The following is a 15,553-nucleotide window of genomic DNA, read 5'->3' on the forward strand; positions in this document are numbered from 1 at the left end:
AAAGTTCATCACTGCACTAATCCTTTTCCGTTTCAGTCTCAACTCATGCCATTCTCCCCAGTTTTACCAAGAGGTGAGAGTTTAAGAAGCCATGGTGGGGCAGAGTGAGATAGAACTACCTCTCTCCACTCTATCGTGGCTTCTCAAATTCTCACAGTAATTCATCCAGTTTTCAGCCTCTTTCCGAATTTTCTCGATATAGCTATGCAGGAACACCATCCTCAGAATTTTTCCTGTTGCTCTAGGGCAAACCCAGGCTGCTCTTTGTATCTGGTATCTCTGGTATTTGTTAAGCCCCCTTATCCGGCATCCGACTTGATCAAGGAACCTTTTCTTACTTCCTTCTCGTTCCATTTTGCTTAGCGTACCTAGTTTTTGCTATTATATCTTTCAAGATCATGTGGTTTTTTTATCATGGTTTCCATTGATTTCTTTACGTCCAAACTCCCCATAGTTATCATTCATTTTATCATTGATTTTAGTTTCTTTTCTAGATTTAGGTAATTGATCTTCTGGAAGTAAGGTTACAAACTACATGTTTAACACTCAAAAGATGATCATGCCAAGCCACCTAAACTTAAATTGTGAGCTCAATATAAGTTTCTCATTGAACAAAAAAATTACATTACCTGAACCAATTCCTCCAATGACATTTATGTCACCACCTCCACCACCAGCTCCTCCGCCACCAACTGAACCAACGCCACCGCCCATTCCACCCCCACCACTACCCATTCCACCTCCACCCATGCCACCACCTCCAGATGAAGCAACGGCAGCTGAGAGGCTCTGAGGAGCCAATGAAGGAAGGTAGAGACAGCCAAACCCCTCTGCACTCATATCGAATTCGACAAATGGGGGCAGAATAGCACCCGTAGATGCTCCACCATGGAGGAGACGAAAGTCTCTTGGTGTTGTCATTGAAACCAATGTTTTCACCCTGGTCAGAGGGACAGGTCCACCTCCACCAAGGGAGCATGGACTGTGACGGTTTGATGGAAAAGAAAGGTGAGGTGTCCTGTGTGAAACTTCACGTGAGTTTGATTCTGGATCCTCTAATGAAGCTGAGCGAAGTGGATTTCCTAGCCGTAAAAATTCCCTGTAACATTGAAAAATGTCAACATGTGTAAGAAATAAACAAGCCATATATTCTAAAAATATTTTTAAAATATGAATACAATATATAAAGAAATACACTTCTGACCATGCCATGTTATTGATACATACTTGTAAAAAACATAATGAATCATTTTTGGACATTCAGCAGAACTTGTTTAGTACGGTTCTGAAGGGACCACAAAAAATGAACATACTAACTAGGAAAACGTTCTAACTAGGAAAACGTTCTAACGAGGAAAGTAAGTAATAGCAGTCGGGGTAATTGAAATCTGTGGAAAAGTTATCATAATTACAGTAGACTCTCGTTATTACAAAGTTCACGGGACCGAAAAAGTGGAGGTTCGTAACAATGAAGTTCGTATGAACGTTTCCTTCAGGAATCGTGGAAAAAAACTGTACGTGATAAACGTGATTAAATTACATGGAAATATATATATAAACAGGAAAATTCGTTTCAGTTTCGGCATGCGGCATGACGTAGTCGAGGGTTGATATCCTCCCAAGTACAGTAAGTCCGATTTACGAACCAGATGCATCCCAAGACCTTGTTCCTAAGTTGATACACCTACCGCCCACCGAGAGTTGTCCGATGACAGGCAGAATAGTCTAGGTCAGGGCAGCGTTGCCAGGTAAGAAAGTGAAACGCCTATAAAGGGCTCCGTGAAGAAAGGAGACGGAAAGGACGATGAGCGTGAAGGACCCAGGGGAAGAATCACTTGTTTTGGGGATTCGAAGAAAGGGCATGTGTTACTGGATCAGGCTTATTTTGCTGCTCTTTATGCATTTGACGATGTTATATGACTAGGCGATGGTGTGAGGTGCGTTTGGGGGGCAGCGATTGGCTGCAAACCGTGCTGGCGAAGGGTTATCCGCATCTCCTATTGTGCCGTCATCGGACAACTCTTGCTTGCCGAACTGTATGCAAGGCATCGAGGAGTATGATTATCCTGCAGAACGCAACACTTCATAAAAATTGTGCGCTAACACACGATTGTGACGAACTGATCTAGCTGGGTGTGCAACGCAGCCGGAGCCAAAAAAAAATCACTCTCCGCGGCAAGGAACAACGGGCGAAACGCTGAACAGTTCCTAACGTCACAACGGATTCAATGATACTTTGTTCAGATTATGTCCAGAGTACGATTTCCTCTATCCCGCACTGCATAGCAACGGCCAAATCAAAAGGTGCCAAATTCGAAATTTGAAAATTTTGAATGCTGGCATCTCTGAAAGTTTGTAAATCGAAAATGCGTAGGAAGAGAACTAACTTTACATCAAATTTACGAGCTATAATGAGTCTGTCACCATGATTCTCCAGGAATGAAATTTATTATATGAGGTTGCGCGTATGGTGAAGAAAGAACCATAAATGACGCTCTTGGTCACAGTACACGGGGAGAACTTAAACATGGTGTGATTATTAAAACTTAGCGTAGTGAATATACATCTAAATGCCATAGCTTATACGTGGAACTTCGTAATAAAGTTCATTTTGCATCCGCCGGGACCGGGACTGAGGTTCGTAATTTCGTAAAAATGAAAATTTCTTAGTAACATTTCTTTTCCTATAGCTTGGATAGGCCTTTTTGTTGGGACCAAAGATTTGCTTCGTAAAAACGAGAACTTCGTAATAACGTTGTTCGTATTAATGAGAGTCTACTGTAATATTACTACAGTAAACTCTTGATTTTACGAAGTCAGTGGGACCGGAAAATTGGCACTTCGTAAAATCGAGTTTCGTAAATTCAAACCTTTTTCATAAGTCACGAAAAAAATGTTCGCTTTTGTTTCTTCCGCCGTTTTTTGTCTTTAGTGGTCTTATTTAAATGTTTTCGGTGGTTATTCTCGGTATAATTCATAGAAAAGGCTTTTTGCTATCGATTTATGATGTGAAAAATCGTTAAATAATTATACCACCATAAAATTCCCATTTCTTGTTCATACTTCAACATCAACGATCGCTAAAGAAATTCCCGACCAGTTTAGAAAACGTAATCAAATAATGAATTGCAATGTTTATTATAAGAATTAACAGTAATAAATTTGTGGTTAGGAGCCAATAGCTACTATTAAGTATGCAAAAGATAGATATTTGTTTCTGACACCCACGGAATTTTAGCGGCAGCCGGCCTAACCGCCATTTATGTCGCCCTCTATCGCTCAGTGACGAGAAAAAAAGAAAAACAAGGGTCTTAGCCCGTTTCCAAAATAACCTTCATAAGTTAATATTTCGAGTTACTTCGTATTTTCAGCAGAATGTGCTCTATTTTCACTGAGATTCAATTACGATCATAAATAACGTAGGATGTGATTATCTCCTGGCGAATATTTGAAGTAAGTTCTGTTTGAGGTCTCCGTCCGACTACTGTGTTCCATCATCTTCGCAGACGTTGCCAAAAAAGACTTAATTCTTCATCAGGACTGTATTCTTCTTACCGGGTTTGAGGTGACCTGTTCATATAGTATGTTTCTCTCCTTTTATGCCGACAGGAACAAGGTTCCAACCGGAAAACGACAGGAGAAACATCTTACAGTATCGGAGAAATACAGATAGAAACGTTATTATCCACATTGATTGTTTTCCTACAAGAGACGTTTTATCATTTCTCAACGTGGTTAAGTATTGGTTCGCTAGCGTGAATTCCCAAAAAATAACACGCAAAAACCTGTACCGTCACCTCATTTAGTTTTCGTGTTCCTTTCTCCGCCGTATTGAAAGTTAGGCAAAGGATCATTGACATAGAGAAAAGATTTTCTTAGTTTTAGCACTAAAAAATAGTCGCGCCATAATCGTATATAAATATAATGTGGAAAGAGCAAAGAAATTAATTTCAATTGAAAAGTCAGCTGAGAAGAAGAGAGACAATTATAAGCGCGGCACCATTTTCCCGATAGTGGAAGATACTTCTTCCGCCTCTTTCCGGTTAATAACTTCCCCCCGTTGCGAGTAAAGATGAACCATGCCCTTCTCCACAATCGGGGAACGTTCCCAGTGAGTGGGGTGAATAAGAGTGGGATGGGGATTGCCTGAGGGAAGAAGTGTGGTCAGCACAAGGACTGGTGAAGGGGGCAGGACAAAGAAGGGTGGGGAAATGGCCTTCAGCTCTGCCTCAGTCTACTTTTGGGGGCCGTATTTTTTTGCGACGCACACAAGCTCAGTCTCCTTAGGGAGGGAGTGAATGGGAAATGCTGGGGAAGGAGGGGTTTGGGATGCTTAAGGTGGGTGTCAGCAAGATCAGCCAAAGGCGGCAGGAGGGAAGGGACGGCTTTGGAAAGACAGAACCCCAGCATGGGAGAACGGGGAAGCGCGTGAGAAGAAAGTTCATGGTTAGACTTGGAAGTGCGTCTTCATTACGAGAAGCCTGAAATATAAATTGGCGGTAAATAGAGCCCAGTACTTAAGATATTTAAGTTGTTCATTCACAAAGGCCAATATATACACGAAAAGATATTATGGCGCGGATTGCATGTATCAACGTCCATTTCGGGATGTTATTAATTTCTGTTCCCATTTATAAAAGTAGCAAATAGATTTGAAAGAATGATAATCATGAATAAAAATATCTAAATCGATATCCAAACGCACATGAGCAAAATAGATGAATGTATATATACAGATCCATCGCAAGTAATACCGCTCAAGCTTATTCCGGTATAGGACTTTAAAATCCTGGATAATGCCTTGGTCCAAGGGCTGGGACTTGCTAGTCGTGTTCGGGGAAAAAAAAAAAACTCGAACATTAGCCAATTTTAGATCTTCCACGTATTTATGAACGGTGGCATTATCCATTATTAAAACAATTTTGCTCTTCTCTCCAGCAATTTTTCTTTGTAGACGTATAACCGTTTGCTGGAAAATTTCTCGGGTCATCCAGCTGTTTTTATTTGCATGGTAAAAAACGGGGAGGGCTTCCAATTTTACATGTTTTAAGCACCGTGGCCTTTCAAATTTCCCAATGACAACAGGCTTATTTTGTCCGTGCCCGTTTGGTTGACGCACAGCCCCACAGTAACACGCACTTTACTCTTTTTCCCCCCGTGGCACCTTTGCCCTTTGAAACCCAGGGTTGCGTCAGGTAATGCATTAAAAAATAGCCCAGTTTCAGGGGCCAGCGAGGGTGAGCTCGTCGAGAAAAGGGTCCCGGATTAGGGACCCTTCGAAGTGCTTCGGCGAAAAGTAGTCAAGTAGTCTTCGAAGTACGTTCACAGCAGTGCAAAGGGTTAATTAGGGGTGTACGAAATACTCCGCGCGACCTTCCTGACATGTTTAACTACGAATTATTGTCGATGCTATGTTTACGAACAGGCACGTAAATAGGGGCATAATGTCAGCCGCGATATTTTAACTGAACTCCTACTCCCCCTAAATTCCCACAGTGAGGTTTTTGGCGACCCATTTCTCTCCAAAGTTGCATTATCATTTACGATTTCGCACTTTTGATGGACCACAGTTGGAAGCGCTGATTTTTTAGCTACTTACGCCGGCGTAACTAGTTTTGTTGACAATTTTTTCGCCGTAGTTCGTATAAACGAATGCCATTTGCTCCTAGGGACCGAGCCGAGGTTCGTAAATTCAAAAAATTTCGTATAATCGAAACTTCGTATAATCGAATAGCGCCATGTATTTAGCATAGGCTTTTCACCGGGACCGCACTATCACTTCGTATAATCGAAAACTTCGTAAAATCCTGCTTCGTAAAATCAAGAGTTTACTGTATCGGTAATTCTCGTAGGATCGCCTCCCTGAACTCTTTTCAAATTTAATATCAAGAAAATGAGCACTACACTGAAAAACAATAACATGTGAATAAAAATCACAATGTTTCATAGATTTCCCGATGACAATTACATGAAAATGGCGTCTATCTCCAGTGTTTATCCTATATATATTTATAGAAAGAGGACAAGTGAAGCTAAGTCATCTCTTCTTTCTCACAGCGTACTCGGAGAATATAATGACAACCCTGAGTATGTCAACTGGTTGTTTTTAAACATCATAAAAATTGGGCAAAATTTTATTGACCTTAAATTACGGCAACAGCCGTACACATTCGCTTCTGGAATGATACCATATCGATTAATAACACGCAAGATTATTAGATTACCACATGATTACAAGAAGATTTTTATATTATACAGTACAAATTTACTTTAAAAATTTGTCTAATGTCGTCTGCTTTCGTGCCGAGATCAAGTATTTTTACGCTAAGCTTTGAATGGAGATCCAGAGCATCATCTGCTCCCACAACAGTAGTCAAGTAAATACGCACGTACTCCATAGCCTTGATGTCAAGGCTACAGAGTACGTGCAGTACTGCTTTAGATAAAGTAGGAATTGGATAAGACTCATTTCCTTCCTCAGCATCATCGTCATCACTTCCATCTTCGCTTTCTTTCAACTCCTATTCGTGAATTTCATCGATTGACCTGGCTTGGCAGTAACAGTAATATCATCATCACACTCGCGACACTCATTGTAATTCATCTCTCGAGCAATCTGACACCACTCTTCTAGGGGAAAAGGAGTAATTTCTGCTTCTTCGATATAGTGATCCATTATTTCACACTCTAGACGAATAAATAGAACCATCAAACTGCACATTCGAATTTCGCGCTCGTTTGCACCATTTAAGAAGAACATCTTCCAATTCTGGATATTTCCTATTACGAACACACTTTCGCTTTTTGTCAATCTGACTTAGGATTTTTTCGTGGTTTCTAACAATCGTGCTTGATGTGGACGCAGGAATATTTCATCTTCGCGCTAACTGAAATCCACTTCAATGAGAATTTCAATCTATTCTAAAATTGTAATATGCTTCACTATTAGTTTTCTCTCCTTTTCAATTGTAATTTAACTACCCTCGCTATGATAACTCCTGCAATAGCAACAACTGCCCACTCGCGAAATTTGTGCACAATGGGCACTCCAAAGGCAACAGAAGGTGAGGAGCTTGGGGTGGGGAAAATTAGGGTTGGGGGTGGGGGCTTCTCAGTGGCTGCAGTTTTGCATACTCAGACATTCCCGAAAAATAGCCACATTTTATTATTCATCACATCACAAGAATTGAGAAATGCATTTGGATAAATCACGGTCGTAGAAAGATATGTGGAATGAATGCAAGAATGTTAATTATTATTATGGCTAAAAATAATAAATTAAATCATGAAATCGGAGGTTTACGACCCTTAAGAAGATACTAGAGAACGAATTGCGGGTTGCCTCACGGCAAGCAATTGAGTGTACTAACCAGGAAAGCACAATTTTTTCAAACGTACTAACCAAATACTTTTACCTGTATTTTGTACAGATGGTACCGGGACCAAGAGAAATTGCCGTGCTAAGGAGGAAATGTACTGAGGAGGAACGTACTAACCAAGTTCCACTGTATTTGTAAAAAACTTTGATACTCAAAATAAAGAAAACTACCATTATGTATTTAACATTTCTGTCAAAATAAATACTTTACTAAAGATGCATATACACAATTTCTGATTATAACTAGTGATGTATTTCAGACTGAGGATGGAAAAATACATTTCAAAAGTATTTTAGATAAATTATACAAATTCATCTAGAAAATTGTATTTGAAGTATGAAAATAAACTAATTTGTAAGAGGTTTAAGCTAGTTTCCTGTTGAAAGTATTTTCATGAGAAGAGTGTTGAATATACAGGGAAGTGGAATAATGTATGGAAAATGGCTATGATGACAATTGCCATTCAATACTCCCAACAACCTTGTTGTTGAAAGGGACACATGCAGCTTGACTCTCTTACACAACCTAGGCTATAAAAAACAGGTTTTTTTTAGAGCATTTAAATTAAAATAATTCTGATAAAGCTGAATTTCATATTGATAAAATTTTCCTGGGCAAAACAACAGTTCATGTCAGCTTCGTGGGTGAAAATGTGAATTAATGCTAGGAAGTGGAAAAAAATATATCATAAAGTGTATAATTATCCATTGATACAGTACAATGCCCAGAAAATTGCAGTGTGGAAGGGCCTATGTATATTGGTGACCTTTTAAAAAACTCAATACAGGCGGTCCCCGACTTTCGTACACAATGCGTTCCCGAAAACTTGTACGAAAGTCGAATGTACGAAAGTCGAACCATTGACTTCCATACTAATTAGGGGTTATGTTCCAAAAGAGCGGAATATACGTACTAAAACTTTTTTTTTCACGGAATTCATTTCAATTGACTTAATTTTAATAATATGTTAATAAAAATCCTCAAATCATCTAATTTCTTTCGAAAATAGGCAGAAAGTGCAAATAAAAGTTTAAAAAACAAGAACTCCGTTGGCTATCGAGTGAAACTTCCTCTTGGCGTCTAAGTTGACATTCCACTTATTACGTCCACTATAAATAAAAGGACATATCAAGAAGCATAACAAAATGTATTTGTTGAACCCGCACTCTGGACACCTTTTAATTTTTACACCAAAATTCGATATTTGGCAGGTGACATTCGTGATCGCGTATATTCCGCATGTTATTCAAAAAAGACAAAAGACAAACGGAATTCGGGTGATATTTCGTGCAATATCGTTGCTGAAGGTTCACATGAATTAAACAGCACTCAAACGAAAAAACACAATTAGAAAGGTCTTACTTATAGTTTTGTTGAAAGCTATTCGATGATGTCTAGTAAACTTCTTTTGAAAAATATCTTCAATGAAGGCTTTCTTCTTCTCTTGATAAAGGAGCCTATAGCAGGCAGTCTCCCTCCCAAATAAATCACCTAGATTAGAGTCAATTACCAACAATTCCCTTCATTATATACGTTCGTATATACTGCCGATACTGACATTTGAAACAATTGAATGTTGGGATGCGCAATAAACATCGCGGGAATTTTAAAAAAATTACAGACCAACGTCCGAAAGTCCGAATTTAGCGTACGAAAGTCGAGTTAAAGGTGTCAATTTTGAATGTACGAAAGTGCGAATTGTACGAAAGCCGAGTGTACGAAAGTCGAGGACCGCCTGTACATGGAAAATTTGAGGAAAAAACACTTTTACTATTTGAAATAGCTAAGTGGGTCATGGACTTCCAAATCCCGGTGCACATAGCCGAACCCTGAACATGTGTTCAAACTTAAAAAAATAAAGATAGAACATAAATACACCAAAGGATGAAGTTCGCCATGAAAAAATATTTGACTTAGCCGGGATTCGAACCCGGATCTGAGAAGATGGCTTGGTGGTGTAACTGGTAGCACGCCTGACCGGCAATCGGGAGATCCGGGTTCGAATCCCGGCTAAGTCAAATATTTTTTCATGGCGAACTTCATCCTTTGGTGTATTTAACTTTGCACCCGTGCGCGTGACTGCGTACAAAGTCACTTGTTCCTTCAGTGCTTTGAAAATCGTCGCCGCAGACCAGCGGAAAATAAGGGTTTTTCTCCCCGACAGTGGCTTAGTAAGCACGACCCTCGCCACATGTGCCACAGTGTGGACTTGTGACGTCAACATCTTGTTCGGTAAAACCCATCCCGAAGTTCGCTCTGAGAAGATGGCTTGGTGGTGTAACTGGTAGCACGCCTGACCGGCAATCGGGAGGTTCCCGGTTCGAATCCCGGCTAAGTCAAATATTTTTTCATGGCGAACTTCATCCTTTGGTGTATTTAACTTTGCACCCGTGCGCGTGACTGCGTACAAAGTCACTTGTTCCTTCAGTGCTTTAAAGATAGAACAGGTAACCTGAGCTCTATGGCCTCAATTGTACTATGTTTGATACTAGCACTTAACATCTGTTTTTCAATACCTATGTATGTAACAGTGACACAAAGTTAACTAGAATATTTCTGACGAATTAAAATAAAATACAGTAGATTCTGCTTAATGGGTCCACCGGTTACTTGGGGCAGATCTTGAAGAACAGAACCCAATAGAGGAATATCCCAGAGTATTCTCCGGTTAATTGGGACAGCATGCCGCTTTATTGGGCCATGAGTCAGCGACATAGACTCTATACTAGCGACGAAATTAAAATTTTTTGTTTTAAGAATACTATTTTTTTTTTCCTCCTTTGCTTTACTCTTATTTTTCACAAATGTTCCTATTTTTGCCCTATTTTGAAAGCTCTTGTTGTTATACTATCGGCAAGAGGATAGGACTTTTCTTTAATAGGACTAAGTAAAAGACATTCATTCGGCATCGCCGGAGGCTGTGAAAAATATTTTTCATTAAATTGTTATAATTCTTAAAAATGATAACAAATTAACTAAACTCGCTGATTTATTTATCAAAGTAATGGTTTAATAAACTTAGGTTGCATTATAAACGTTCTTTAGTCTTCTTTCTACCATTTCAAAGTTTTTTATGGCCATATACGAGAGAGTTCGCCTAATTGGGGCAAAATGCACAAGTCCCGATATGTCCCAATTAACCTAAATCTACTGTAATCGTAAAATCATATACTAACAAAAATATTCTTTAATGTATCAATAATTTGAGGGCTAGTTTGACCTCTTTTAGTCTTTTTTCTTACATTCCGCAAGGCTTAGGGAAGTTCATCTGGGATCTCCAAAAGTGCAAATGGCTACTTTACTCAAATTTGTCATTTTTACTAGAGATGTGCGAATAGTATCCGCGAATACTCGAATACCTCGAATACTAGAAAGTATTCGATATTCGAGATTTCGAATAGTTATGCGAAAAGTACCGCCTCGAATACCTCGAATACTTTGAATTTCGCGTCATACACTGTCGCACGCACGTCGTTGGTAGTGACTCGGAAAAATGTAGATAACTGTAGTCATTTAGTGCTCGCAGCGCCGTTTTACGCAAGCTGACGAATTGCATCAAATTCGTGGATTTTAGCGGTGAAAAGTGTTCGACGAGGGGAACCGAAAATAGTCGGGTGAAAAAATCCGAAAATCCTCGATTCCCCCCACCAGGAGAAACTCAGTGCCGTGGGATAGCAACCTTAGGGCATTTCCCACGATCCTCTTTCCCCCTCCATTCAGCACTCGCCTCTACCACTCAGAAGCTTTCCTCTTCTCCGAAATCAAACAAAAGGTCCCAGCTCGCGCAGGGATCGCATTACGAAGACCCATGCTTCGAAAAAAATATCGAGTTACGAGAACAATAAAAACGTGTTTCACGCCCTTCCCCCTTTTCTCACCCATTGACCTTTTTCTGGCTACCTGCTTCGAAGTTCCCCATTTCTGGAGGTCAACTGCTGTGTGAGTACCGTGGGATACTTACATTAGCGCATTTCCCAAGGTCCGGTATCCCTCTCCATTCAGCACTAGCCCCCCCTCTGAGGCTTTCCTCTTCTTCAAAATAAAAAAAAGGTCACAGCTCGCGCAGGGATCATATTACGAAGACCTTAGCTTCGAAAAAATACGCGAGAACAATAGAAACGTGTTTCGGGCCCTCCCTTTCCTCCCCCACTGACCTTTTTTTTCCTACCAGCTTCGAAGTTCCCCATTTCTGTGGAGGTCAACCGCTGCATGAGTCATCTATTAGCACAAAGGGTGTCTAAGAATGACTTTCGTCAATTGATGTTACACCTTTATTGATTTGAAATATTAGTAATGTGCTCGTAATTTCAAAAAGAATAAGACCAAACACGACGTATTTCTGAGTTTATTTAAGCATTTTACGCAAAGAAATAAATGTCAAAACACGACGGAGACTTAGCATTCTGGCGAAACTCGATATGAGCAGCAGAGCTTCTCGGAAGTTGATGCGGTATTTTTTTCCGAAAACAAATATCAAGTTACAATTTATGAGTGGTGCTATAAATCTTTATTGTTACAGTCACAGACAAAAGGATATTTTCTCAGAATATTTGGTTTCTCCCTGATAGCAATTCCAATTCATCTTCTTATCTCGTGAGAACTCCCAAAGATGGACTGAAAATAATTGAAGATAATCCGGTGGAAAAGTGCTTGTATTTTGCAAAATACCTCAGATTGTCAGCTAGCACTTGGCAGCAGGAGTGGGGGTAAAGCGATGTTAGTTGAATTAATTATATGCCCAATTGTTTCCATAAAACTAAATTATTCATTAATCAGCTAAATTCCTGTTCGAATCATTTTAAGGAAATCAAAATTACTCCCCTAAATCTTGTGTTGCCTGCTGCATAGGCAACCGAGTCAAACATTGCAGCATTCATCATTTAGTATTCGAGGTATTCGAAATTCGAGGTATTCGAATATTCGAGCTATGATTTAATATTCGAATTCGATATTCGAATTCGAGAAATCTGCTATTCGACCCATCTCTAATTTTTACCATCTGACGAAATTCTACAACTCAAATAAAATGCATCTCTCAAACAAAAAATATTCTGTGTTGCCCCGTATTTAGGAAAAAAAGTGTATTTTGTACTTGGATAAAGAGAGCAACTCTAACTGCCACCATGACTCATTAATATTGATAAGCTCAATAAGTTTTGTATGTAATTATGCTTAAAAAATAACTCTTCTTTCTCTATTATTCTAATGAAATAAATGCTGTTATTTTTTTATGATCACTTCCGAGGAAAAATACTTATGTAGGATAAACACTGGACCCCATGCATGTTGAGGATTTGTGGAGAAAAATAAAACCTTTTTTAACTGAAAGGCAGTCATTCATTGTCAGGCCATAAAATTTTCACCTTACCCTCTTAATATGTTGAAAAATGCAGAAAAAGTTATTGCAATTATATTCTGGTTCTTGCTATCATTCAATGAATGAAACTGAAAACAAGCTGTAGTTAAATTTACTGAAGCTGAACCCAAAATGCAGACGTGCTAAATCATCCCAATCATAACTTGCCATCACCACACATATGAAAAACGCAAAATTGGGGATTATGATAAAATAATTTGATTTTTTAGTGAAGTAAGAGATATTTGTAATAAGCTAATTACAGCCAATTAAATTTTTCTTAAATACACCAACCATCCTATTGCCTAGGACTACTATTGCAAAGCATGGATCAATGTCCATGGGGTTAAATATTTACAATCATTTACCCCTGGACCTCAAAACTAAGATAGGTACTGAAGTATTTAGGAAAAAGGTGTTGAATTTTTTCCTCTCCAAAATGTTTTATTCTTTAAAAGAATTCTTTGATTCAAATTTTTAAAGGAGTGGAATGAGTGATTAATTTTAGTTCAATATACCATTTTTTAAGTTTGTATTTTATATTATCTTGTACATGCACTTTGTGTAATTCATTGACGTGCCTTATATTGATGCACAATGCTGTTATCAATCTCTGGGCAAATACATACTATTATTATTATTAAGTCATATCATAGACTATGAGTCACCTTCATCATGGGCGTACCCAGGATCAGAACGAGGAGGAGGAGGAGAGGGGGGCAGGCCGTGGTCATTCGAGTTGCTACCTTTTCGCACAGAAAAGGTTAATGAAACCAAAATTTTAAAATTATGACAGCACTTCATTAGTTTATAAAATTATTTGCTTGAAAAAAATAATGATGTTTATTTCAGTTCCATGTCTTATACTAATTTATTTTTTCTTCAAAAGAAAATTTGTTCAAAACTTTTGCTTTGAACTTAATTTATTTTTGCTTCTAGCTACCCCCTCTTGCCCCCCGCTGGGTACCCCCATGCTTCTCAAGCATAAATTTTCATTAAGGGACATATTCTGAGAGATCAAAAGGAGATTCACAAAGACTTCACCTTATCATTGTATTAGTCTGGAATAAAGGACAAATTTCATCACTCACCGTAAATCCCTGGGCTCCAAAGTCTGAGCAGCTAAGCGCTCAAGCATGTACTGCAAGGGTGGGTGTAGGGGATGAGTCTCATCTTCAAGAGCAGTACGACCCACACACAATAGTTCCCATGGTAAGCCTGCTTCACACATTACTTGTTGATTCCGCTCTGATCGCACCAATGATTTAAGAACTTCAGCTGCACAAACTTGCAGAGTTAATGCTTGCTGCAGAAAAAATGAAAATAAAATATCTTAGATTAAACATAGTTGCAAGTTATGTAACACTGGAATAATACTTTTATAAATATAGTAAAGAAGTACTCCTAAAATTAATGATATGATCACATTTGATTAAAATAAAATTATCATGTAGGGGGAATAAAACGCCATAGGTGATTACAGGTGAAAATAATAATAGAGTCCTCTCCTTATGAACAATCGAATTACAAACTTTCAAAGGGTACAAAAATTTAAAAAATACAAGAGTGACCGAAATTTCAAATTTGGAACCTTTGAGATTGGCCGATGGAATGTGGTGTGGTGTAGAGGAACTTACACTTTAACCTTTTCCCGACGAAAGATTTAAATATGCGTCTGGACATTTCTTGACCCGGGAGACGAAAGCCGTATATTTTCGTCAGAGATTTTCCTACGCAAGTGAACGAATGCCAAATATATACGTTTCCTAGCTCTCCCCCTTTCATGACGGTCGCAGGTGTGCGATGTCTTAGCTTCGGGACCCAACACTGCAGAGCTTAGGTGGTACCCTCAAAATCCGGGAGCAGGTACCCCGACCCCTCATCTTATATTATCCCTCTTACAAGGAGACTTTGCCTAACTGATGTCAAGAAAGAAGATGAAACCTTTTTTATTTGAAAGTAGACACTTAGATAGGAATACAGTTGAAGGGTTTTGTCCAAATACGCCCGGGTTTGAGAGAAAAAAGCATTTAAAAATTGAAAAATATGGTCACGTTGAATTTAATGTTAAAAATTTCACCTATTGTTTAAAAGCGATTTGGCCGAGTGGTACCGTGCCGCGCTTCTGGTGTGTAAGTTCAGGGTTCGAGCCTCGATGTCGGTAAATTTTTTCCAGTCTGCCACCTCCTCCATTTTTTGTAATCTGTTCCATGTTCTTCTAATTTGTTCATTTCGGACGTTTTATATTTTTTTTACTTGACTGCTTTTTGAGAAAAGCCCTAAACTGACATTTATGTAGCTAGCTAACCCTTGCTTCGAATTATTCTTTCCATGCCAAGATTCATCAAAGCAGGAGTTATAAAACGGAGGTGCTGGCATCGAAGAGAAGGGAACTCATTTTCAAAGCAAAATATTTCAAGCATGGATGTGTCCGGAGAGTCTCCCCGGTTCCTGCTGTATTAGTATTTAGAATAAACAACAATTTTCACTCGTCTACCAATGCGATCAATTTGGAGTATTCCAAGTGTTAAATGTCGCTCTTGCTCCTCTGACTGTTTTTGCTCTCCCGTAGTCTATTTTTTCACCTTGGTAACTTAATTTTTTGTGTAGCTATAATAGGATTTTGGAAGGAAAGAAAGAAATTTTGTCCACAAAACCTGAATAGTTGAAGGGGTAGACGATTAGAACGAAGTTCTTTCGACACATAGTAACCTGGATAGTAGGTTGAAGTACAGTATATATTTTTCGTTGGAATTGTGTCTCCATAAAGCCATTTTTGGGCACCCTGTCGACCATTATTCCCTATTCCTCTTGCCCT

General features: G+C 38.9%; 1 protein-coding gene and 1 non-coding gene across 3 annotated transcripts in view; one reads left to right on the plus strand and one right to left on the minus strand.

The window, feature by feature from the left end:
* Window positions 1–15,553, minus strand: part of LOC124160670 (WD repeat and FYVE domain-containing protein 3) — a 118,683-nt gene that overhangs the window by 71,950 nt on the left and 31,180 nt on the right. For both annotated transcript variants that reach the window (XM_046536634.1, XM_046536635.1), the window contains exons 17-18: window positions 13,827–14,041; window positions 630–1,099 (exon numbers count right to left, since the gene is read on the minus strand). In XM_046536634.1, coding sequence (XP_046392590.1) covers window positions 630–1,099; window positions 13,827–14,041 — 685 coding nt within the window. The remainder of the gene's footprint in view (window positions 1–629; window positions 1,100–13,826; window positions 14,042–15,553) is intronic.
* Trnaa-ggc lies at window positions 9,326–9,397 on the plus strand. Its single transcript has one exon. It is a non-coding gene; the product is annotated as a tRNA-Ala (tRNA).

The sequence above is a fragment of the Ischnura elegans genome, chromosome 6, assembly GCF_921293095.1.
Source record: "Ischnura elegans chromosome 6, ioIscEleg1.1, whole genome shotgun sequence".
Lineage (NCBI taxonomy): Eukaryota > Metazoa > Arthropoda > Insecta > Odonata > Coenagrionidae > Ischnura > Ischnura elegans.